This window comes from Rhinolophus sinicus, linkage group LG13 (genome assembly GCF_036562045.2).
Source record: "Rhinolophus sinicus isolate RSC01 linkage group LG13, ASM3656204v1, whole genome shotgun sequence".
In the NCBI taxonomy this organism is placed as follows: domain Eukaryota; kingdom Metazoa; phylum Chordata; class Mammalia; order Chiroptera; family Rhinolophidae; genus Rhinolophus; species Rhinolophus sinicus.
Window position 1 is genome coordinate 61,819,445 of NC_133762.1, and position 25,803 is coordinate 61,845,247.

At 46.6% G+C, this 25,803-nt stretch overlaps 1 protein-coding gene across 1 annotated transcript; it reads right to left on the bottom strand.

The window, feature by feature from the left end:
- Nucleotides 1–1,034: 1,034 nt before the first annotated feature.
- CST7 (cystatin F) lies at nt 1,035–14,115 on the bottom strand. The gene is made up of 4 exons (XM_019716787.2): nt 13,671–14,115; nt 3,996–4,168; nt 1,718–1,834; nt 1,035–1,530 (listed from the first exon to the last, which is right to left on the bottom strand). The coding sequence occupies exons 1-4, from the start codon at nt 13,738–13,740 to the stop codon at nt 1,453–1,455; spliced, it is 438 nt and encodes a 145-aa protein (XP_019572346.1). The 5' UTR covers nt 13,741–14,115; the 3' UTR covers nt 1,035–1,452.
- Between the last annotated feature and the right edge of the window lie 11,688 nt (nt 14,116–25,803).

Genomic DNA, 25,803 nt, shown 5'->3' on the forward strand with positions numbered 1-25,803 from the left:
GTCAATGTATGGGCTGAACAGCACTGGGTGAGCTTTATCTTCATGAAAGGATTGCCTGCAGGGGCCTTCGGAATCATACGATAGATTAAATGTCTTATGGCATAGTTGCCACCACTCACCCTGAATTAAATGACCAGAAGGAGGTGAATCAAGGCAGAAAAAAAAAGGAGGACTTGGAATTATAGTTACTCTCATCACTGAAAGAAGCGTCATTTGGTTATTCACATTGATCAAGTTTATGACAGCACACTAAATTGCCATACTTAATGCAGATTTTCTCTCCTATGAATCATCAAGTCCATATTTTTTAAAGGCAGCAACATATTTTGTATTAATGCATAGTTTGAAGAGGGCCTGGAGAGGAAGACGTCCAGTGAGGGGCCGCTGCGTTTTCATAAGGCTTACTGCACAGGATGTCTGGGGATCATCTCTAAGTGAAGCCCCAGGATTCTCCAACTTTTGGCAACTCCTTGGCTTGTGCTCTGTGTTCCAGCCGTCCACTGCTTCCAGTGCAAGTGCAAGGCCTGTCTTTTACAAGGCCCCCAGGCCTTCCAGACCACAGCACTTTCCTCTTTCCCTTGTGCCCCCAGTGCAGCATATCCACCCCTGATCTTGTCTTCCCTCTCCTGGGTAGGTTTGTGGGGGGTGCTCCCTCTCCTGGGTGGGGCTGTAGGGTGTGGTCCCAGCACTCCATCCCACCTCACCTGTCTAAGCACAGCTGTGCATATGCTGAGCATCAAAGGCAATAGAGAGACTTAGGTGGACAGCCCACAATCAGAAGAAAGCACAGCTGGAGGGTGAGCATCCTCTGTGGGGCATCACCTCCCCTGCCAGTTCATGATGTGGACAGAGGCTGGCCTGTTTCTGGTTGCTTTGGTATGTTGGAGCCAGAAGTTAATGGCTGGAAAAGTATCGGGGTGCTTTATGGCGGTAACTTAGACTGGTCAGACCACTCAGTGAGGGGGACCCCTCACAATCTCACCTCACCTTCCTGACTCCCTTTAACAGGTAAAGCAACACCCATTACTTTGAGGTCAATTCTTTATTCATGTTTATTCAACCACAAAAGGTGAAGATACTCAATAGTAGACTTAGTCCCTCTGCTCAGTGCTGTAACTATTCAGACAAAAGGATGGATCTCTGGGCTTTCATCAGGGACCTGGGACCATGGGATAATCAGGCGGGGACCACTGGGTAACTGGGTGGGAGGGGCTCCCTCAGAGGTCGACAACCCAAAACATTCTCATTGGAGGACTCAGTCCCGTATGTTCAGACCCTGTGTCCAGGTGCACAGTATCAGGAAAATTAAGTTTAGAAGATAATTCAATGTATTTAATCTAGTAGCTTCCATCCCAGCTACTCTATAATGAACCCATGGGCACTTCCATTCTGCTCACTGGGAGATACTATTTCAGAAGTGACAGCAGCTGTAGTATTGCTGAGAGGCCAAAGTCAGTGACAATGGAGAACAGTTACCTTGAACCTCTGGAGCCAGGGGATGACCCAGATTTCAGAGTAGCAACTGAGAGTCTGAAACAAAGAAGAGTACCTTGAGAATTACGCTGCCTGTTACAGAGGCCACCTGCCCCACCGAGGCCACCCACCCGAAGCTCTGCAGAGTTCCCAGTGCTGCTGTCTGTGGGCTGTGCCTGTGTGTGTGTGTGTGTGCGCGCACGTGTGTGCATTTTCCTTAGAAGGTGAGACCCCTTTGTTTTACCTGCTTTAAGGTGTGGTTGGTTTGGAAGTCACAGTTGTCCAGACTGGGGTGATTGATTTTCTTGCAAGTAGTTCTGCCAATTTCCACATCAAGCATGTATTTCAGGCCTTTCACTATCTAAAGAGAACAGAGGGCAGGGTCTGGGTTACTTGGTTCAGGTCAGAAGGGACGGCAGCTCTTCTGCCAGCAGGAGGTGGCATGAAGACAGGTGATAAAGATGCCCTGATGGGATTGGTCCATGCCCCCTGGAAAAGGAGTGAGTGGGGGAGAGGGCATGTGGAACTTACCAGAACCTTCCCCTGCTTCCAGTGCAAGTGCAAGGCCTGTCTTTTACAAGGCTCCCAGGCCTTCCAGACAGCACTTTCCTCTTTGCCTTGTGCCCCCAGTGCAGCATATCCTGTGGGAAGGAAGCCTGTGGCTGGACCCCAGACCCCTCCTTTATCCACTCATCTTCTCATTCCTGCTCAGGGACCTAGCTCTTGGTCCTGGGGGGCGAGATACAGGCTCTGTGTCCTGTCTTAGGATATCTCCTTCCTGCCTAGAACTTTCCATCAGGAGGGCAGCACACTAGGATTGCCCTGGGGTTGCTCTGGCCCCTGGCCCCTGGCTAAAGGTGAAGTCCTACCCCCCACCCTCAACCCCATGCCCTAACCACCCACTGGTGCCTGCCCTGTGTGGCCTTTACATGTGATGAGTACAAGCAGGGTGTTTGCTAGCTCCCCTTACCATTACTGTCAATGGTGTGGGTTTTTTGTGTTTTTTTTTTTCAGTTTCAGAATAGCCCTCCTCTACTTGGATATGGCAGCAACCTGGTTCATTCCTTTCATTTGTGGTCTCAGAGGACTCGGAGAAAGAAGTCCTCAATTTTCAGTCATAGCCCCACCAAATATCAAGTGAAATAAAGCCCCCAACTTCACTGAGGTATAATTCCCACCCTCAAAGGCCCTTGGGCACTGGGCACAGGGCATCTCACACTTGCAGCTTTCCTGCAGGAGGCCACAGCCTCACCTGGTCCCTGGGATTCTATGCTTGGAGTGATGACATTTGGCTATTTACATGGTAAACCTTATACAGTGGCACTTTAGTTTTTGAACATAATCCGTTCCGGAAGACCGTTCAAGTTCTGAAACGTTCGAAAACAGCCGACAGCTCGGCCTCAGGATCTTGCACTCAGCGGAAGCTGTGTGACATGTTCGACTTCTGAGTCGTGTCCGAAAACTGAAGCATTTACTTCCGGGTTTATGGCGTTCATAAACCAAAATGTTCGTCAACGGAGACGTTCGAAAAATGAGGTGCTACTGTAAAGCCTTTCCCACACCAGACTGTCTTCTACAAGATGCTTTTCTAATGATAGAAACACACTACTCATAAAAGGTTTGCAGTTACCAAAAAGAATAAAGAAGATAATAAAAATCAGCTATAATCCTGTGACCCAAAGACAACCGACCACTAATAGTGTGTAAAGACTGTCTGCATCTTGCCTCCTTCCCTCACCACTACTCATTCATAGGAGTGTGTGGATTTTGGCCAAAGTCAGCTTCCCACATCCATGAATTTGCGTTTGGCTGTATGATATCCTCGGTTTTAGCAAAGGCAATGACTGCCGGGCAGCTATCTCTTGATTGTGCTTCATCTCTGTTCTGCATCCCTTATCCCAGGCTGACCTTTTGTTCTCAGTACACAGATGAGCAAGGCCTACTTTGCCCTGTAGGGTTCCCTCTAGGAGAGGGAACACTGAGCCATCTGTGTGACGACTTCATAGCGTGTGACATGGGGGTAAGGTTAGAGGAGGTGGGGTTTATGTGTAGGGAACGAGGTATATCTTGGGCTAAGCTCTGATGTGAAAGAATAAGGCCCAGGTGGGGAATGTCAAGAGGTCCCTTGGGGCTGCATTGTGGTGAGGGGGTAGATAGGGGTGGGATCCTGGGTGGGGGCATCTCTGGCAGGCGGTGTAGTAGGCCCCTCTGAGAGGGCAGCACCTGCATCAGTTTGGTTCCTATGGCCTAGCTTCTAGTTTCTCCCCACTGGCAGCCTTCTGCATGCCCACCTCTGGTCCCTGTTCTGCCCCTGGTGCTACTCCTGGTGGCTCTGCCCAGGAGAAGCTGGTTTCAGTAAGAGATGTCTCTAGGACTTTTTGCTCAACTCTGGTGACATTGATTTGGGTTGCTCGTGGGCTATCTGGAGCTATTGCTGTCAGCCACATGGCTTGGTCTGTGTTCTAGATGGTCAGGGCATTAGATGGTTGGGCTCCTCATGGGACAGGAGCCCAAACCCTTACCTGGACCAGAGCTCTGCTGATGTGGGATTCCTTGAACAAGAAGGTGTCATTCGTGCAGTTGTTGAACCTTTCAACACTGTGTCTGGCCGCTTTGAGGACTCCTGGGTCATTGGTCTTGATTGTTTTGGGAAATCCTGGCTTTACACATGAGTTCAAGATCTGGGAACAAAAATCTGAAAGAGCAAAACACAGAACCAGAAAAGAACATTGCTATTAGTGGAGCCCTCGGTCCAAGGTGTCACACCTCATACCTTGGTTCTCACTTCTCTCTGCTCCCAGTGTGGCCCCCAGCCTGTCCAGTTCTTTGCCCATCTGCCCTTCTCTCACCTGTCCACCCTCCCCAGCCTGTCTAGCCCTTGCCCCACAGTGCATTTCTTGTGTATCCCCATGGTTGTCTCTTACTGAAGGCTGAGGACCAGGTGAGGTAGGTGATACAATGATGGATAAGACACAGTCCTTGTCCCCTGTCCCGGCCCACACAGCCTCCTTCAGAACCCAGGATTATTTCCCTAGTTTATTACGTGTGTTAAAGAAAACCGGAACACGTCTGAAGGTGGCGGAGCCTCTGGACAAGATGCAGCCTCAGGGTGTTAGGAGAAGTTGCTCCAGCTGGATTTCCAGGCTGCCATATGGCCCAACCTCTCAGCTTGTCCCCAACAAGTGGACCGTGAGAAAGTGCCCAAAGGCCAGTCCTACCTTCTCAATTGTAAGGACGCTGCTGCTGTCCTCTGCCTCAGGGACTTTCGTTAGAACCCACCCAGCTTCCAGGCCCCACTACCAGGTGCCCACACTCGCCAGGCAGCACCATAGCACCTGGTACCCCTCATGTGCTGCCTCCTTGTGCACTGTTTTGGGTACAAGTCTGAGGGCAGGGCCAGGCCTGGAAGGCTTTATTCCACATAGCTGCTGTAGGGAGGGAGGGAAGGATTTCTTTTACCATTTCATGCACCTTTTGTCCTGAGGAGACCCATATTTGGATGGGGGAAGCAACATGAGGGGCTTCTCCCCGACCATCACATACTCCCTGCCTCTGACAGCCAGACAGAACCAGGGACCCCGATACCCCTCCTCTGTTCTCCACGTCCTCTGCTCCCAGCTCCCACAGTAGCAGAGCTCAGATGGACCCAAGACCTCTCTGAAGAAGGACCTCACTTTTTACTCCTTTATCCAGTTCCCCATGGGGTGAGCCCTCATCCTGTAGTTGCAGGGGATTCAGAAGCTTGTTTTCTGGAACTCACATTCCATCAGTAAACAGGCAAGAAAAATATCAGAGCAGTGAGTGAGGAAAGGCAGGAGCTGTGCAGGGATCTGTTTGTGGGTACGGAGAGTCTGACAGCCAGCTGTGGGCCATGAGGCAGAGGTGTCCCAGGGGTCGGGACCACAAGGCCAAAGTTAGGAGGGCATGGGGAGAGATGCTGAAAGGCAAGGCTGCTCAGGTGTGGGTGTGTACTAATTCAGGTTACTTTGGATTTTACTATAAAGAAAATATTATATTGGTGCAAACATAATTGCGGTTTTTGCAATTATTTTTAACCTTTTAAACCGCAACAACCTAATAGGAATGTCAAAACCCCACAGGCTCTTTATAGCAACAAAAGAATGGTGGCCTTTTCTGGTTGATGGCTCATGGATGAATTTGTTTGTCAATTTTACTACAAAGGTCATAGACTACATGTATCAAAATAACAAAAAGTTAAAAGTTTGGGGAAAAAAATCTAAACAAATTGAGGGTAGGGAGGATGGGGCAGAGGGTTTCTAGGTCTGTGAACTGCTCCTCGTTACTAAGACTTTCCCCCAGATTTTCATGAAATGCTAGCATGCCAGGCATAATTCCACAAGGCTGTTACTGGCCCGGTCAGCAACTTTATTTTGTTAATTAAATGGCATGTTCAGCTCCTCAGCGGGATGGCTGGTGTCAGTTGCTCTATAGCTGAACATGGTTGTGGCTGCCATCTGGGCCGGTGCAGACAGGGACGTTGCATCCTTGCAGAGGGAGGTAGGTTTAGCATGTAGCAGAAGTGCCCGAGCAACAGGAAGTGGAGACTTGGGGTGTGTGGGCAGCAGCAGCGCTAATCAGACAAGCTTCCGGCTTAGAGATTCTTGCTGCATTATCTTAGAGAAGATAATGGTGGCATGGGAAACAGACTTTTGGGGGAGTCAAGGTGGTTCCCTGGGTTGTGAAGAAATCAAAATTTAGGGAGGAAAACAGCAGCATGAATTCAACAGAGCTTAGGAGTTTTAATAGAAGCATTACTCCCGGGACTGGATTGGATGTCCCACTGGGGACAAGGAGTCTCCCACTCGTGGGCACTGATGGAAGGGGGCTGAGAGAAGTACCTTTTACCTTGTACTAGAGGTAGGATTAGAAAGGGCCAATGGGATGACGAGGCTGAAAACTGGAAACCTGAACTGCTCAAGGATTTGCAGCCAGCAGAATGGGGACCTGTGTGGCTCTGTGCTTACTATGGCCTGCCACTAAGGCTGTGCCCAAGAGCCCAGGGGACAGAGCCCTTGTGGGAGGGGGAGGGGAAAAGAGGGGAAAGGCTTTATAGCTGGGTTCAGGGTCTCTGAAACAGACTGTGCTGATGGTCCCAGGCTGGGGTCAGTCAAGCATGCTGGGACATTTCCCAGGGGACTGGCCTGGGCTACACTGGTCATAGCAGAGGGTAAGAAGAGGGGGACGGAAGCTCAGCTCAGTGAGGAGGGCTTGCCAGGGTGTCAGTAATCTAATTAGCTTGAAGTGAAGGGTCTCAGAGGAGGCCATTTCTGTTGCCAAGTAAGGTCTGCATGAAGCCCTACCTGGAACCAGGATGCCTAACTGCATGGTGTGTACATGAGACCCCCACTGAGTATGAGAACTAGGATGGTGGGCTGTCTGTCTGGCTGGTGTCGTGTAGCCTGCCTGCAGGGTCTCCTCTCCCCTGTGGGATGTACAGTGGAAGGAGGCTGGGAATGGACAGAGAAGGTGAGAAGTTCTATGACCCTGGGGGGCATCCTGCTATCTGGGGGGACCCACACTGCCTGGCCGACCAGGACTGCCTGGCCAATATGTCTTCCCTGGTTCCCTGATTCCAAAGGCAAAACATCAAGACTAAGCTCATGATTCCTCTGCAGGGCTCTCTATGCTTTAGCAGCTCAAAAGACCTGGCCCTTCCCAACAGAAGGTAATGACCAACTGCTGGTCCAAGTTTTTCCCAGAGCTTTGTCCCCTGCCAGCGCCCTTTGAGGTTCTCCTTTGTAATAATCCAGGTCTCAAATGACATCCCACAAAAGCTGGCCTGAGGCCTTCAGTTGACGTGTCTGAAGATGGAAGCAACAAAAACTGCTTCTGTCCCCTGAGTGCCAAGAGCTGGGTTGATCAGGCTGCGTCAGGCCCTGAAACCTTCATTTCCCGGCTTCCCACGTGGCTCTGATTCAGACGGTGCTGGGAGGTCTCCTGGCACCTGTGCACACTGATGCTAACACTGGGGACAGGGCTCCCCCTGGGATACCTGTGTTTACTGACCGTAGGAAGATAGGTGTGGATTTCAGTTTTAACAATAAACTGTTTTGAAAAACAGCTTGGTTTCTGCTCATCACTGTAGTCTACACAGCAGAGAAAGAAAGAAGCCCCTCAATGGACAGGATCGAGTCTCCAGTTATTACAAGGTCTCCCATCCTCCACTGTGGATTAATATATTTATTGCTTTGTAAAAATTACATTTATTGCCTTTTCTGATTATAAGCTTACCTATTTTTGGTAGAAAATTTGAAAAATATAGAATAGTTTAACAAAAATATTAGAAATCATTATCAACATCTTCAAGGTAACCACTGTTAACTGTTTTTAAATAAAATGTATTACATTTAATTTTGCTTGAATTTAGCAGAATTAAAACAATGAAATGAAACTAGGTGTGGCTGAACCTCAGATGAATGTGATGTTAGTTCCTAAGTGATTTTGATAAAGTTACAAAAATGTTATGAAAAATATTGAAGTTGGTTTATTTTATTGAACTACATATTTCCTAAACTACAGGCTTTAAGTTGACACGGGTCCAAACAATAAAAGCTCCATTTTTAATTTTTTAAAAAGTTGAGAAGTCAAACCTATTTTTAGGATGATTCAATAGAAATTAACAAGAAGGACTGATCATGAAGTAAAACATCCCAAAGAGGGGACTCCCCTTCAGGGAAGAAAACACACAACCAAGCGGGTGCTGAGCATATGGTGAGGTCCCTGGACCCCAATCCGAGAGCCAGTCCCTCCTTACCATTATCCTCTGGAAGGGGACTTGGGGTTTGTGCTGGGGAGCTGAAGTCTGGGGGAGCAGGAGAAGCCTTCAGTTCCTTTTCCTCACACCTCTGCAGTGGCAGTGTTTGCATCCCCACTCTATAGGTAAAGAAACTGAGGCCTCAGAAGAGTGCAGGGCAGGTTTAAACCCAGATTTGACTAATTCTAAAGACCACGTTCACTTTCTCATTCGAGAAGTATTTTTTGGCAGCGATGCCAAGATGACTTTGAGACTGGGAAGTCCACAGCACAGGAAGGGAGGAGGTATGCAGACCTGGGCTGGGCAGATTCCAAGAAGGTGACTGTAACCTGCACATAGAGCGCTGAGTGAAGGGAGCTGGAGGGAGGAGACCAATGAGAAAGTGGTGGAAATGACCTAGGTGGGGAGGAGAGAGAGCTGAGTGTGGAGGCAGAAGCCACAGTACTTAGCAGGAGGCAGGTGTGGGGCCAAGAAAGTCTGTGACTCAGACTGGTGGCACCATGATGGCCTGGGTGATGTGCACTGAAAGGACAAACGGGAGGAGCAGATTGGTGAGAAGAAACAAAAAAGTCTTCTGCAAAGGGCCCATGATGGGGTGGGGACAGGCCACGCATAGTTGGAAAGAAGTGAAGTGCCTCCAAATGAGGGGCGACTCCCTCGCTTGCTCCTTTGCCCCCTGCCACCACCCTCACACCTGCACCCCCACCCACTGCCTCCCAGGACAGCACAGAGAACACATGAAGGCCTAGGGCCTGATCCTCGGGAACTGAGCCTCACACAGCCCTATCCACAGTCAGGTGGGAAGTGCGGGTGATGTACCCAGAAAGGAGAGAAAATGTGGGGATTCGCTCCCCACTCTGGCTCTGCCAGACCAGCTCTGGAGCAGAACTTCACAAAGGACCCCCTTACTGCTCGTAGGAAAGAAATTGCTCTTTGGCTGGTCTTGAAAATAACCTCAGATGGCAGGAGATTTTGGGGTGCAGGGAGGTACAACTGAGGGAGGATCAAGGCCCGCCCCATCAGGGTCCCTTCCCTGAAGGGGCCAAAGGGCCAGGGAGGGAAGATCAAAATGACCTCGGGGCTGGGCTAGGTGCTGAGCAGGGTATGATGTGCTTGTGACAGAGGTGCCCCTTTTCCCCTTTCACCCCACCCCCCGGACTTACAATTGTAACAATAACAGGGGACAAGCACAGTTTGTAGATGCAAAGTGCTGAAAGACTTGGAGGAGGACAGCTGAGTTCCAGCCCTTAGGACATCAGGATGCCGGCCAGATTTTTGCCTGAGGGTGTGGACTCCTGCCTGGGCAAGTGCAGATCATGTCCTCAGACAACAGGCCCTAGAGAGCTGGCACTGAGACTCAACATGTATGTAGGAGTCAGCCACAGGGGTGCTGAGGTGTAGACCCTCCACACCTGCCCCTGAACAGCTCAGACTTGCTGCAGGAACCAGGACAACTAGGGGCTGTGCTGGCTTGCACCAGTGCATCCCTGGGCCATCCTGTTTGTACAGTCCCCTCTAGTCACAATCTTCCATGTATCAAAGATGTCTAAGCGTCTTCTCTTCCTGGTGATCAAAATGGGAAGCAAAGCTTCAAGGAAACATTTTGATTTGTCTCACTTAAAAATGTAATTTTTCTATACAAATCACAAACGATTCCTGCTCCACCATCCTGTTCCTGTTCCTGTTGCATCTCCATACCCCCTTCTTCAGAACTGTGACACTGATCCTGAATTTGCTTTCAGCATGCCAGGCTCTGCAGGACATCCGTGTGGGCACTGCCCTGTCTTTTCTGAGCTGAAGACTTCATTTATAGGCCTGCTAGTGTGTGTTGACTCTTAGGGAAAATAGCTAAGTTTCAGTCAAATCCTCAGGTGAGCAGGCGACACCAGCCTGGGGACACTGTAAATAACCTGATTATTAGTTGTAGCAATAGTTAACTGTTTCTAGGTAGATTAAAGAGGCTATAATCTGCCCTCAAATTACCATGAACATACATGCAAATGCCCTATAAGATATGTGGGACAAAGACTTCCTGACAAAGAATAGTTAGTAAAATGATCCAGTAGCAAATGTTTTTGATAAACATCCCTCAATTTACTTTTCCGAAAAATTTAATATACGCTGGATGCATGTCCAGTAGGGGGAACCAGAACCTGGGACATTGACCACGTGTCCACATCCTGAAGCCTTATGGAGGACCAGACCCTTTGGAGAGAGCTCCTGTCCCCTTGGACCTGTCCTGCTCCATCCTGTGTGCTGTCCTACTTGTGGAGGGAAAGGGGGTGCTCAGGGAGGTTGGGGTTCCCAATCATCTTCCTCTTTCAGGAGTGTTCTAGGTGCAGCCTGGGAGGTGGAGGAAACCCCAGTGTGTGAAACTATCCCTAAGAAGAGAAGCCCAGGGTCCCCAAGAGCCAAACACTGGCAGTCCATGCTGGTGACCTACCTATATCACCTGGGGGTGTTTTCCTCTAGGTGGCTGCTTGGGCTTTCCCTGCCAGTATCATGGAGCCCTTGTTGAGGGCAGGGTGCTGGGACCTTTGGGGAGGTGGCCCCCATAGGGCCCCTGCTCCTGGAGCTCACAGTCTGGTAGGCTGGGCCTAAGGACTGGAGTGGTGGGTGGTGCCTGTCAGTCCACTTTCTGCCTATCTGGAGATGTCATTCTGAGCCCTGCGCCCCTCTGCTCCTCTCATACGACACCAAAGTTCAGTTGGTCGGGGTGGTTGACATTAATTCCATACCCCTCCCCCCCCAGCTATGTTCTGGGGGCTCTGAGTAATGAATAGGTCCATCTTTTTGAGGATGCATGTGTTCTTCTGGCACAAACAGGATGCTGGTTAGTCCTGGCCTTAAGCCGTGGGGACATTCCCGTAGTTTGAATCCCAGCTCTGCCTCTCACTGGCTGTGTCGTTTTGGGCAAGCTGCTTAACCTCTCTGACCCTTTATGTCCTCATCCACAAAATGGGAGTGATATTGGCATCGACCTCAGAAGGCAGTGGTAAGAATATACAAGATGTAACAGATAAAGCTCTTATCAATAAATGGCATGCAATAATGTCACTATTATCAAGTATTATATCAAATATTCAATATGGCTACAGTGGGGGTGTCTGAGGGCAAATTGGTGTCCTCCAGTAGAAAAAAAAATCTCAAGATGCAGAGAGTGGGTTAATAGCCCCCATAGACTCATACACAGCCTGTAGGAGTTCCCAAGGCCCCTCCCCAAGATGCAGGGACTACGTAGACCCTCCCCTGCTGCAGGTGGTCTCTGGGTGTGACAGGTGCTCCCAGCCCTTACTACTGGTAACCGAGGACTTATGTCCACTTGCAGGTAGAAGTGGTGCCTGCCCTCTCAGTTGTACTGAGATTTAATTATTCATACTACTGGCAATTGTTTCCTAAATTCTTTCTACTTTCTTCAGCTTCCTCCCCTAACAAAACAGGGATAGTAGTATCAGCATTTCGTGAGGAATCCTTAGCTGACTATTAGTGCCTTTTCACTGATCTGATTGCTGCCCCTCTGCTTATGTTTCATACTGGACAGAGCCCTCTCCAAGTTACTGCCCTGTCCACAGCTATGCCTGCCCCATATGGAAGTAGAGAAGGCCTCTCCCCGTGAAAGCCCTTCTCATCAGGCCTGGGCAATCCTGTCAGATCTGCTCTCTGCCACCAATAGAGGGTCCAGAGTCCACATGCACATGCTAAGGGCCTTGGGGCACAGAGACTCCCTGAACCTACTAGCTGTGGGGCCTAGAGCTTCCCTAAGTGTCAGTCTCTTGACCCATGAAATGGGTAAATAACCCATCCCCCTTGGGCCTTGTGAGGCTTGACTGCGGTAGTCTCAGAGACACTCACTAGGCCAGAGATGCTGGCAGACACCAGCCCTAGCCCTGTTCCTGAGTATGTGCAGTGCTGGCAGCCCCCATACTATACCACCCCACCCCATCCTACTCCAGCTTCGATCCTTTCTGGTGGTGCTTCTTCATTTGACAGATGACAGCCCCGGTGAGGAGGCCCCTCTGGTGGTGGAGCAGAGACTGGAAATCAACCCCATACCTGGTTCTATCCACCCCCTGTCCCATGACTCCCACAGCCTCTCCCTTGCCTCTTGAAAACAGATTCCGGACTCTTCCCGTGGCGGAGGGGTTGGGGGGAGGTTTCAGGGACTCTGAGGGTGAGCCATCTTAGCATCTGGCTTCTCACCACACCCAGAAGCTAAATTGCACCGACCTAAATGCAGAACCCCCAGTAGTTTCTTCTGCTGAGCCCTTCAGAACTTAGGGAATTGCTTCATCAGTTTCCTCAGCCCTTTTGTCTGCAGTTGAAAATTGAAAAGGCCTTCTTTCTCAACCTGTTAGCTCTTCTGGGAAGCTGCACTTAGCCACCATGTCACACTCACCCCCCCCCCCCCCAACTCCAAGTGGCAGTGACTCATCATCTCATTTTGAGGCCACCTGAACAGGGGCCTGGGGTCCAGCAGCTATCACTCCTTCTACCTGCAAGTGGACATAAGTCCTCGGTTACCAGTAGTAAGGGCTGGGAGGACCTGTCACACCCAGACCACCTGCAGCAAGGGAGGGTCCACACTGTCCCTAAATCCTAGGGAGGGACCCTGGGAACTGCTGCAAGCTGTGTCTGAGCCTGTGAGGGCTATTCACTCTGCATCTTGAAATTTTTTTTTCCAATGGAGGACACCAGATTGTTTCAGCCCTCCAACACCAGCTTGCTTCCTTGTTGGTCAAAAGAGGTGGGGTGGCGGCCCTCCATGTTTCAACCAGCATTCAAGGCCTATGATTCTGGTGCTGGGAGGGCACCTCCAGCTCCACTAGAGTGTGTGTGTGTGTGTGTGTGTGTGTGTGTGTGTGTGTGTGTGGCGGGGATGAAGGAGGAGCAGGGGCCAGGCGCTCACTGGCTGCTTGACTTGGGCAAGTCACCTACCCTAGCTGTGCGGCAGTGCAAAGGCCACATCTCCCGTCCTCCCCTTCCTCCCAGCCCTGGCCTGGCAGGAAGGATGATGGTGTCTGATCATCAGAGTCCCTTGAGCCAAGTTACAGGACAGCAGCCAGCAGGCAGGACAGATGAGCCATTAGATAGAAACCACCTAACCATGTGCATCCCTGTGATCAGTCCCCACAGAGGGGTCATGGGGAGTCAGTCTTTGGCAGAAGGTCCTGAGGCTACCACGCTGGATCTCGGGAGAGGCAAGGAACAGAAGTCACCTCCCTCATCCTCAGGTAGCCCTCAGATTCCCATCCCTGAACCCCGTGAAGGCAGCTGCAACCAGCACTGGGGCACTGGCTGTCCACTGGGGCCAGCGCAGACAGGAACCTGCCTCCTGAAGGAGCTCAGGGCATACCAGGCCTCAGTTGGGCATCTCGGTACCGTACCTTGGAGCGGCAGAGCAGAGGGGAGACCCTCCTCTTACCTGCAGAAGGGCTCTCCGTGGTGCTCAAGATGAGGCCGTAGAAGGCAAGCAGCGCCTTGGCGGGCTGCATAGCTGGGCGGAAGGCAGTGCCTGCTGTGGGCCACTGGGTTGGTGCTGGGGAGTGTGGGGCTAGGGTGGGGGCTGCCTGCCTTGCGGCTGGGCAGGGGTGGTGGTTTCTTGCTGAATCATTTTGACCAGAAGTTCTTCACCTCCACATCTGTCGGCTACAAAGTCAACCACTTCCTTTATTAAAGTTTCCAAAGTACGATTCTTTGCAAGGAGAAGAGGCAGAGAAATGAGACCTATGAACAAAACCGCTGATATCTTCTACTCTTGAAACACATATAGAAGAGACATTGCATTAAAAAAAATTAGCAGGGATTTTCAAAAGAAGAATCACTTGGATTTCCTTCTCCAAACCATACTTCGCAGGCCCATGCCTACAGCATTCTGAGGTCCTGAAGGGCCCCTGCAGGGGACTCTCTGCCTGCTATTTGTTGTAAGTGGACATCCCTCCTTCCCCCACTCTGGGCAGTGGGCAGGAAAGAGGGTGCAGACTGCAGTTTCAGAGAATGACCGTGGTCAGGGCACATGATGCCTCTGGTGATTTCTACACCTGAAACGGCGAGATGAGCAGTGTTTGCTGATTGATGGATCACAGCCCATTTTTGGCTCAAAGCTGGTGAAGGAGAAGAAAGAACAGTATGTGGCCCAGAGGTTCTAGTGCCCTGGCAGAGTGCCTGTTTACATGCCAGCCCTGAGGTTAGGAGTGAAGCTTTGGAGCCAAATGGCAGGAGTTTGTTCAAATCCGGCTCTGACTGTTAACACTTGGGTGGCCTTAGGTATGAGACAGACTCTTATGCTTGTTTCCCACTTGATAGGGTTGTGGTGAGGATTTGGGGACTTCTTCAATGTAAATGCTCAGGGCCTGGATAGAGCAAGCTGCACGGACAGTTCATGCACTCCTCCAGACTTCTGGGCAACATAGGAGATGACCGAGCCTCGATGCTCCCAGCGCCATCTGGACCGTGACTGCACCAACATCCTCTGGGCTGGTTGGACAGGCAGACTCTCTGAATCAGGACCGGCGTTTTAACACCATCCAGAGGAAGATCTGCACCCAATGGGTGCTACTGGGTCCTATTGGATTCCAGGCAGGGATCCGCGTTTGTGTGACCCAGATGAGCCGTGTAACCTCTTGGGACCCCCCAGGTTCCTGACTGCCGTGAGGATTGTTATTAGTGTCAACTGAAAAATAGTATTGACCAGGTGTTTCACCACCAAAAAAGACTTATTAGGAAAAAGAAAGGGTTGCAACCTAGTACATGCTGATATGGCAAGCCACGCGCATACTCTGCCCTGCCCAGATGAAGGGGTGTTTGTAGAAGTAAGGGGGCGTTAGCGCCGCAGAGCTTTGGTGTGCAGGTAGTGCTCCCCCTGCAGGGTCTCGTGGTGCACGTTACGTGGAACTCCGTAAACCCTAGCTCCTCCCATAAACCCTCCCAACTGACTACGTCTGCTTAAAGTTCCAGTTCATTTTTATCATTCCCCGCTTTTGATCGAGATCTTTCTCTGAAAGCATCGCTGATCAACAGTCAGGTTTTCCAACTTCAGCAGCCTTTTTGTTCCTCGATGTCAGGAAGGACTTCTTCTGGCTATCATCTCACATCAGAGGGAAAGTGCATAGACTGGGAACAGCTTGTGTCCAGGGTTAACAGGCAACAGATTCAGAACTTAGTAATGAAGAATTCAAAACAATTAGAATGATCTAGTCTATATAATGAATTTAAACTAGTAGCTCAAACCTGTGGATAATATAACACAGACCATTATTATCTTAGTTTGATCAAAGTTCTTCATGATAGATTCAATAACCAGAAAAGTTCCCCTTTCACAATAGCTTAGGAAATGTAAACAAAGACACATTCCTTCTAATGAAAAGAGAAAAATGAAATAAGAATTGATAGAAAAGAATTGTACAGGCCTGATTCAGTGATGTTGGTATTTTGTTACCTTCAGAAGTCACCTGCTTTAATTTTTGACAGCTTTAGTTTCAGGTCATCAGACTGTGTCCAGTTCCAGTCAGGGTTTGGTGCTTTCTTTAGCTATGACATATGTATCCAAGAGTCTACTCCTTGGAGATTAGTAGCAGAGGGGTTATTCAACAGTACCTGGTAAGGGCCCTTCTAGCAAGGCTGGAGGGAATCTTTTTTGAGGTGTTTTTTATAAACAAAATCTCCAGGTTGTATAGTATAGATTTTGAGTTTTTCATTACCCGGGAGTGCACTGTGAAAAAATTGTTCTATGAAAGCATGATTATTTTCAATAAACACGATTAAGTTTTTACAATATTGAAGTATGTCTCCTTTCACCAACTGTGGATCAAGAGAGGCAGGGACCAAATGCATAGGGCATCCTGTAGTTATCTCGAAAGGTGAAAGCTTATGTGTCCCAACAGGGGTAGATCTGAGCTTTGCAAGGACAAATGGCAAAGCTTTTAGCCAAGGTATTTGAAGAATTTCTACAAATTTTGCCAATTGAATCTTAATACCATTAGTGCATTCAACTAAACCTGAAGATTGAGGATGGTGAGCACAGTGGAAATGTAGGACTGGCCAAACAGCACAGACTTGCTTCAGCACCTGACCAGTGAAATGGGGTCCTCGATCACTGTGGAGTTCAAGAGGAGTTCCCCAAGTAGGAATAATCTTCTCTAACAGGACTTTAGCCACTGCAGACACATTAGCTTTTCTATAAAGGAAAGCTTCAGTTCAGTGAGAAAATACATATCATGACTAAAACATATTTATATCCATGAGACAGGGGAAGCTGTATGAAATCTACTTGTCAAACCTCACATGGTTCATTTGGCAACTTAAAATGTCCAGGAGGGAGTGTGAACAGGCTTCTCTGGGTTGTACTTTGGACAGATGGGACTTAAGGTAGGCACGTTTTGCAGCCTTGTTAATATCCCCCCAAAAACACTGATTAATGAATGCTATCATACTGTCAGCAGACCAATGGTTTAGTGCATGTACAGTAGTCAAGAGTGGAAATTTTAGAGTCTGATAAGACTGGGTTGTTATTCGGTCCAAACTAGAGCTTTCTCTTCTTATCAAACCAGCAATTGTTGGATTTCCGATCTTGTTTTTCTTTTTCCAAAGCCAATTTTTGGGCTTCTCTGGCCAGTTTTTCTAAGTTATCAACTGGGGAAACATCTCTTTGGACCATGACAGAGATTTGACTGCTGCTGATGCCTTTAAGGGTAGCATTCTTAGCAGAAATGTCAGCCAGGTGATTTCCTTTAGCTTCCAGCTAGTCAAGTTGAGAATTCCTGGACTCTTAATAATAGTGAGACCACTTCGTGGATGGTGTAGATGCCTGACTACTGTGCTATATACCTGAAGCTGGGGTGTGGAGTACAGTATAGGGAATAGAGTCAATGGAATTGTAACAGCTATATACGATGTGAGAAGGGTAGTAGATTGGGGGAGGGGGTTATCACATTGTGAGTGGTGTAAATGTCTAACTATTACATTGTTTTGTATACCCGAAACTAATAAAAAATAATAATAGCTAAAGCATCAGGTAAAAGTATAGCATCCAATAATTCCTAAACATATGGACTATTTTTAATTTTATCCTTATTGGAGGTAAGGTAACCACATTGTTTCCATAACATTCCAAAGCCCAAAGTCATAAACTACTCCAAAGGCATATCTGCTGTCAGTGTAATGTTGACAGTTTTACCCTTTGCTAAAAAGCAAGCTCTAGTGAGGGCATACATTTCAGCCTGCTGTGCTGAAGTATCTAAAGGCAAAGATGATGCCTCGACAACTTCAAAAGGGGTTACAAAAGTTTATCCAGCACAGAACTTAACTGTTTTTGTTTATTAGGTCTGAACCATCTGTAAACCATGAGAAATCAGCTTTACCTAAAGGAGTCTCCGCAAATCCTCATGAGGAGTCAAGAGGTGATCTGTCAGTGTCCACCAGCAGTCATGAAGGGCTTCATCACTTTCAGAAGGGAGAAGAGTAGCTGGATTAAGGTTATTATAATGTTAAAGAGTTATATGGGAAGCAGTCAACAAAATGATTTCAGGAAAGTAAGTTGAGTAACTCTGAAAAATGCTGGGTGTGATGAGAATTCAAGAGAGCTTCTACTGCATGAGGTACAAAGATGGTTAGAGGGGATCGTTTCCTCTGTGGCCTTAATGAACAGGGCAGTAGCAGCAATGGTTCTACACAAGGGGGGTATCACAGAGCCACAGGGTCCACTTGCTGATAGTATCCTAGGGGGTCTATATTGATCCTCATGTTTTTGAGTGAGCACCCCTTCCTTTTTGTGCACAAAAGGAAAAGGAGAATCTGATACATAGTTAGGATGCCCAAGAGTAAGTGGGTTTATTAAACTCTCTTTTCAGGCTTTAAAAGCTGTGTCATCCTGTTCTTCCCATGAAATTGGATCAGGACTGTCATTCTTTAGTAAGACATGTAGCGGTTTTGCCATAAGAGAGCGATTTGGGATATAATTTTGGCAGTAGCCAACCAGCCCATAAAGCCTCACAGTTGATGCTTAGTTTTGGGCCTTGGGAAACTTAGGATATCATGAAGCCCATCTGGATCGAGGTGTAGTCCTTGTTCTGTTATCAGATATCACAAATATCAAAACTTTGGACAAATTGTAATTTTTCTTTTTTTTTCTCTTTTATTTATTTTTAATTAAAGTTTATTGGGGTGACAATTGTTAGCAATTTTTCTTTAGAGACCTTATGTCCCTTAAAGGCCTAAAGTTCTAACATATGGATGCTATGTTCCTGTGAGGAGACCTGAGAAGAAGAACAAAGAAGTAAATCATTCAGACATTGCAATAAGGTGGAAGCTTTAGGAAAAATTATATCATCCAAATCAGTCTTCAGAATTTGTGAGAAATAAGAAGGATTTTCAGTAAAACCTTGAGACATTACTGTCTAGGTAAATTGTTTTCCTTCCCAAGTGAAGGCAAAAGGTATTGAATAGCTGCATTAACTGGGATGCTAAAGAATGTACTGCATAAATCAATTAACATAAAGAATTTACCTCCAGTTGGGATAGCTGCTACCAGTGTATGAGGGTTAGGAGCAACAGGGTGTCAAAGGATAACAATGTGGTTTATTACTCGGAGATCTTGGACAAACCTCTACCTTCATCCCTTTGGCTTTTTCACAGGTAAAATAGGAGTGTTACAGGGACTAGTGCAAGGAATAATAAGACCCTGAATTATGTAATCTTCTATTATTGACTTTATACATTGAAGGTCCTCTTTACCCATAGTATATTGATTGATTAATTCTGGGAAGAGGTTTTGAAAGATCAATTTGAATCTTAATGGGAGGTGCATTGTAGATTCTGCCAATATTAATTGAAGATTTTGCTCATAAAGATGGCAGTTGGTCCTATTAAGGACAACTGATCAATGCTTTCAGTTCCAGCTACTACCATCAAAAACAGAACAAATAAAAAACATTGAAAGGCCCTTTAATTCACCTAGTTGGCCATTCTGACAGTTACCATCAAACTCTAACATTATTTCTCCCTTTCAAGAAAAGGCTATTCCAGCATGATACGTCTCTTGAAAGTCTTGACCTAATAAATGAGTAGGGGCAGAAGCACTAAAGAGAAAACAATATGTATCTCTTAAGGGGCCTAAGCAAAAAGGAATAGGTTCAGAGATATGAACTTGTTGTGGTTTATTTGAAATCCCCACTATCTGAACTGTTTTATTACTCTGAGGTACAGGCTGTTTTATGACAGTGGGATTGAGCACTGAGAGTGTAGCACCAGTGTCAATAAGAATAGAATTAGTTTCCTTACCAATCTGAAGAGAAGTTTCTCCAAGATGATTAAGAGGAAGGATTAGAAAAAGTCCCTGTAGCCCCTCGGAGCATCATCATTAGGGATTAGGAGGACCTTGAAAAGGCTGGTTAGAAGGTTGAGAGCATCTGAAATACTTAAATTTATGACAATCCCTTTTGCAGTAGCCTGGCTCTTTACAATAATTGCAAAATTTGGAGTCTTTCAGTTTCACATAGGGCCTCTCATTTCCCAAGGCTGAAAATTAAAAATCTTGGTAGTCTTTCTTCTAGGTGGTTCATCTAGAGTATGAGCAAGTTGATTGGCCAAATTAACAACTCTAGGGAGGACATGGTCTCCTATTCCATCCTGGTTTTCTTCACCAGGAGGGAAAGATTTCTGTTCAGACCCTTAACAAACAAAGAATTAAAAGTTCCCCAAGTGGTGTTAACATCTAAAGGAAGACCAAAGTTTTCCTTAAAAACAACGTGAAATCTATTATATTAATCATGAACAGATTCGTCAGATTTTTGTGAGCAAGTGTGAATTTTGCTCCAATCAACAGGTTTTGGGAAAGAATTAGGAACTGGTGCAGTTTTTGAGAAGTTCTTTAGCTTCTTCCCAAAAATTAGAAGTTTGCTTTTCTAAGTCCCTTTTGGGACGTTCCCATCAAGCAATTCTCATGCAGTATCTAGTTTTGTCTTCACCAACTAACATATGAATTAGGTGATGCAAATCAGAAAACCTGGGCCAATAGGCCTGAATAATAATATCAAATTTCTCAGCAAACTTGTGAGGATCCTCATTTACCTTAGGGGATTCCTTTATAATGGCTTGTAACTCAGCTTTAGTCCAGGAGACATGTGAAACTTGGGATTCCCAGAAACTTTTTAGGATTTCCAGAGGGTTTCATCAGTGAAAGTGCTGATAAGATCAGAGAAAGAAGCACTAGGGGAGGATTCCAGGGAAAATGGCACTGGAAGCTGAACTGAAAGTAAGGAAGGCTGTAGTGGGAAGCAAGATGGTGTTAAAGGTGGAGCTTGAGGCAAAGGAGTTGGGGGAGAAGCACTTGCATGAGCTGGAGAAGAAGCCTGAGCTAAAGTCTCTGTAGAAGAATAGGGTGGACTGGAAGATGGTTTCTGAGACAGTGGCGTAGAGGGTGAAAGGCAAGACAGCACTGCAGAGGAAGAACACGTAGTATCCGATGCCATTTTTCTCTCTTTTTAAATTTCCAGTAGTTTCTGTTAATTTTAAGACTTTATTTCACGAAGAGGCAACTTTAGTTTCTTGGTCTTGTTTGGAACCTTAAAATACCATTCGAAATAAGCATTCCACTAAATTCTACCAATTTCAGTGCTATTATTGTCCAATTTGGTTTTAAGAAAATGAAGTTTGGGAATCTCAAAAGTTCCTCAGAGTGACCATTGCTTTTATGAATTACTTTTAGTCAGATCTGTCCATTTAGTTAAATATGCAAATGAAAGTTGCCTGTGACTTTTAACCACGTACTCTGCCAGCATTCTTAGCAGAAGAGGGACAGCCTTAAAATATTTAGACAGCTGAGATCCACTTTTTCAGAGACTTTTCTCTGGAACAAGGTACCCAAGACAATTTACAACAGTTTGAGCAACCTGCACATCAGACACTAGCCAGCCTCAGTCTAGAAGAGTCTGATCACAGAGGACCAGGTCGAAGGCTAAAAGCTCGTTCTAGGAAAATAACCAACCCTAAGAGTGTCTAGTTATGGGCTGAGCTGAATGGCACTCCTCTCAATGAGACGGCATAGTCTAATACTGGGCCAAATTGACTAATTTCAATAGAAATAACCTCTGTCCTCAAAGGGATCTTTATGTGAAAGCCAGTTTTGTCTCAAAAGACAACTTATTTCCAAAGATATCAGGCTGATATGTCAAATTGAGTACTCACAGACAATAGATAGACAAACAAATAAGCAAGTCCTTTTTAACACATGCACACACACACAAAACTTGCAAACAATTCCCAAATAAAGCCCAGAGAGCTTCAAAATGCAAAAAGCAAAAGCTCGATTCTGGGAGAAGACTTACCCTAAGCTTCCAAATCAGAGAGCAAGCAGTGAGCCAAAGTAGCTCTATGTGGGGCGCCAACACCTGGTTGCCGACCTGCCCCGAAGCCATTGGGGTTGTTCCTCTCTGGAATCCTGGACAACCCCCCAAAGTATTGACTGAAAAATAATGTCAAACAGGTGTTTCATCACCAAACAGGATTTACTTGGGAAAAAGGAAGGGTTGCAACCCCAGGGCCGGCAGACACGACAAGCCACATGCATACTCTGACCTGCACTCCAAGATGGAGGGGTATTTATAGAAGGGAAAAGGAAGCCAATGAAAGGGGAAATTTAGAATCATAGAGCTTTACTATAAACATGAACTTCTTCCTGTTAGGGTTCTCACGTGTAGGGTTCTCATTATTACACAGAGTGAGAGAAGTGCCATAAGCCTTCGCTCTTGCCATAGATCCTCCAGACTGATTATGTTTACTTAAAGTTCCTGTTTGTCTTTATCATCAGCAAAGCACATTTAGCACAGTGTATGGCAGATGTTGATATTTGATAAAATGTTGCTTCTGTGATGTCCTGCACGTTCTGCTGGGCCTGCTCTGCCAGTCCTGACTGATTACCCTCGGCTGTCAGTGGCTGTCGTTGAGGGCTCCAGGGTGGTGTCTTCCTGCCAGGCTCTATTCCCTGACACATGTGCCATGTCTGGGATTCATCACCATTAGGGGACTGGGCTGGAGGAGAGGCAGGTGGCATGGCACTGGTGTCTTTGCCCAAATCAGGTGGCAGATTGTCCTTGGTGCTTACTGTTAGTGCTGTAGGTTATTTTCCCTTTCAGAAGCATTGGGTAAAGCTCAGAGTAGCTTTGGGACTTGCCCCACTCACTGTATCTCTGTGTCTTCTCCGGGCCTTGGCCCTTTCATCTGTGAATGTGGGTGATGGTCACCCATATCCCCAGCTCCACAACCCTCAGGACTGTGGGGCAAGCAAAGGTACAGGGAGGTCCTTGTTGTATCTCAAAGTGCCATGGCAGGAAGGCGGTGATGTTGCATCAGCATTATTACAGGGTTCTCCAGGGAAAGTGTTTATGTGTGTGTGTGTGTGTGTGTGCATGGTGTCATATATATAGATATATATGTGTGTGTCTCTGTGTGTATGTGCATGTTTCCAGGAGTCTATTTTTGTTTCAGTTTTTATATGGTTTGAATGTAAATGTGTATAAGTGTGTTTTTCTGAGTGTGTAAAAATGATGACTGTGTATGTGCTTGTGTGCATATGTGTGTAAGTGGGTGTGTTTTTGTGTATGTATGTATAATGGTTAGTTTTATATGTCAATTTGACTGGGCCATGGGATGCTCAGATACTTGGTTAAACATGATTTCTGGGTGTGTCTGTGAGTGTATTTCTGGAGGAGATTAGCATTTGAATCTATGGACTGAGTAAAGCAGACTGCCCTTCTCAATGTGGGAGGGACTCATCCAATCAGTTGAAGACCTGAGTAGAATAAAAGTTGAGTAAGAAAGAATTCTCTCTGCCTGACTGTCTTCAAGCCAGGATATCAGTCTTCTGCTTTCAGACTCAGACTCAGATTGGAACTTAAACCATCAGCTCCTATTTCTCAGGCTTTTGGACTCACACTGGAACTATAACATTGGCTTTCCTGGGTCTGGTCTTAGCCTCCATAATTGTATAAGCCAATTCCTTATAGTAAATCTCTTCACACACACACACACACACACACACACACACACACACACTCACCCTATTGGTTGTGTTTTTCTGCAGAACCTTGACTTATATATTGTGCATATGTGTGTTTGTGTGTAAGCCTATATTTTGTGTGTGTCTGTGTCTCTCTGCTTGCATGATTGTATATTCATGTTTCTATGTGTGTTCCTGTGAATCTGGGTTAAAAAGCTTTGTCTGTGTGTCTCTGTGCACCTGAGCATGTTAATGCATACGTATGCATGTGTGTGTGCATCTGTGCATGTGTGTGATTGTGTGTTATGTGCACTATTTCTGTTCCATCCAAGACATGCCTGAACTGTTGTGGCGGTGCGGGGCTCTGTACTGAGTCTCATTTATTCATTCATCCACTTGTTACTCATCCATCCTTCAACCCCTTGCTACTTGAAGTGTGGTTCCCTACAGTGGAGTCAGCATTCCCTGGGAACTTGATGGTAATGCAGATTCGCAGGTCCCACCACACCTTCTGAATCAGACTTTCCGTGAGTGGGGCCCAGAAATCTGTTTTCACAAACTCTCCAGGAGAATTTTTGGCCTCTAAGGTTTGGGAAGCACTGATTGAACCCATTTCATCGTCTTTCCTGTCCTCCTTTCTTGTGGACACACATGACATCCTTCTGGCCACCATACTGTGCATACTGCTGGTCTTGGCCAGTTGTCATCCTACCATGCGAAGAACATGACTTTGCCCACTAACTAGTCATAAAGCAGGGTTCCTACATGAGACCCCTAGTCCCTAGGGGTTTGAGTGGATGTGGGAGGGACATGGGGTGGGTCAGGGAAGCCTGGCTTGGTGAAGTCAAGTCGTGTGCGTGCTCCTCCTCCCCAGTGGATGTGGCCATGCCCCCAGATCCATATCTCCACTGGTTGTGAAGCTGTAGAGTCTGGTTTTGCCAGAACCTCTGGAGCCAGGACTTAAAAGGCGCAACTCACGCCTCCTACGCCTCCTATGTCTGGCTTGGTGGGCAAGAAGTGCTGTCCATCTAATTTGAAGAGTTAATGGAATCACAGACCTTGGATGTAGCAAGGTAACTTGGGTCCTTTCTCCCTTAGACTGAGTCTCCTGGGAGCTCTTTCTTGCCTCTCCTTGGGGGTGAAAAAGAAGCAGGTGCAGTTCAGGTGGCAGGGATTCTGGACGACCAGTCTCCTCAACTCTCCTCTGAAGCTTCTTCTTCTTTTTTTTTCTTTTTATCATTTGTTTCCCCTTTAAATTTTTTTTTTTATTAAATTTATTGGGGTGACAATTGTTAGTAAAGTTACATAGATTTCAGGTGTACAATTCTGTATTACATCATCTATAAATCCCATTGTGTGTTCATCACCCAGAGTCAGTTCTTCCATCACCATATATTCGATCCCCCTTACCCTCATTTCCCACCCCCCACCCCCCGCCCCCCTTACCCTCTGGCAACCACTAAACTATTATCTGTGTCTATGAGTTTCTGTTTCTCATTTCTTTGTCTTGTTCTTTTGTTGTTTTTGGTTTATATACCACATATCAGTGAAATCACATGGTTCTCTGCTTTTTCTGTCTGACTTGTTTCGCTCAGCATTACTCTCTCAAGATCCATCCATGTTGTCACAAATGTTCCTATATCATCTTTTCTTACTGCCGAATAGTATTCCATTGTGTATATATACCACAACTTCTTTATCCATTCATCTATCGAAGGACATTTTGGTTGTTTCCATGTCTTGGCCACCGTAAACAAAGCTGCAATGAACATTGGAGCACACGTGTCTTTATCTCTAAATGTTTTCAGATTTTTGGGGTAGATACCCAGGAGAGGGATTGCTGGGTCATATGGCAATTCTATTCGTAATTTTTTGAGGAACCTCCACACCGCCTTCCATAACGGCTGCACCAGTCTGCATTCCCACCAACAGTGTATGAGGGTTCCTTTTTCTCCACAGCCTCTCCAACATTTGTTACTATTTGTCTTGTTGATGATAGCCATTCTGACTGGGGTGAGGTGATATCTCATTGTGGTTTTGATTTGCATTTCTCTGATGATTAGTGATGTTGAGCATTTTTTTATATGTCTATTTGCCATTTGTATGTCCTCTTTGGAGAAATGTCTCTTCAAGTCCTCTGCCCATTTTTCAATTGGGTTGTTTGTTTTTTTTGTTGTTGAGTTGCATGAGTTCCTTGTATATTCTGGATACTAGCCCCTTATTGGAGGCACTGTTTGCAAAAATCTTCTCCCATTCAGTTGGTGGCCTCTTTATTTTGTCAATGGTTTCTTTTGCTGTGCAGAAGCTTTTAAGTTTCATATAGTAGCTTCTTCTTCTTGACAGTGTATTTTCTGCAGCTCATGGGACAGAGCTGGAGGCCACACAGTTGATTCACACATGTTGAATTCCACTACAGAGGGCATGTCTTGGCACAGATGGCATTGCTGTGTGAACTGTGCAGGCCCGACTCTCAGGGTACTTAACTTGTTGCCTCCATATTTTTTGCATTTTGAAAGGAAAATGCAATGAAATATATCTAGTTATTTGATCTATTGTTGCATAACAA

Coding starts and splice junctions, on each gene's coding strand:
- CST7 (XM_019716787.2), bottom strand. CDS start 13,740: ATGCAGCCCGCCAAGGCGCTGCTTGCCTTCTACGGCCTCATCTTGAGC. Junction 1,835..3,995: donor TCAGCAGAGCTCTGGTCCAG/GTAAGGGTTTGG, acceptor TGTTCTCTTTAG/ATAGTGAAAGGCCTGAAATA. Junction 1,531..1,717: donor CCAACCACACCTTAAAGCAG/GTAAAACAAAGG, acceptor TCTTTGTTTCAG/ACTCTCAGTTGCTACTCTGA.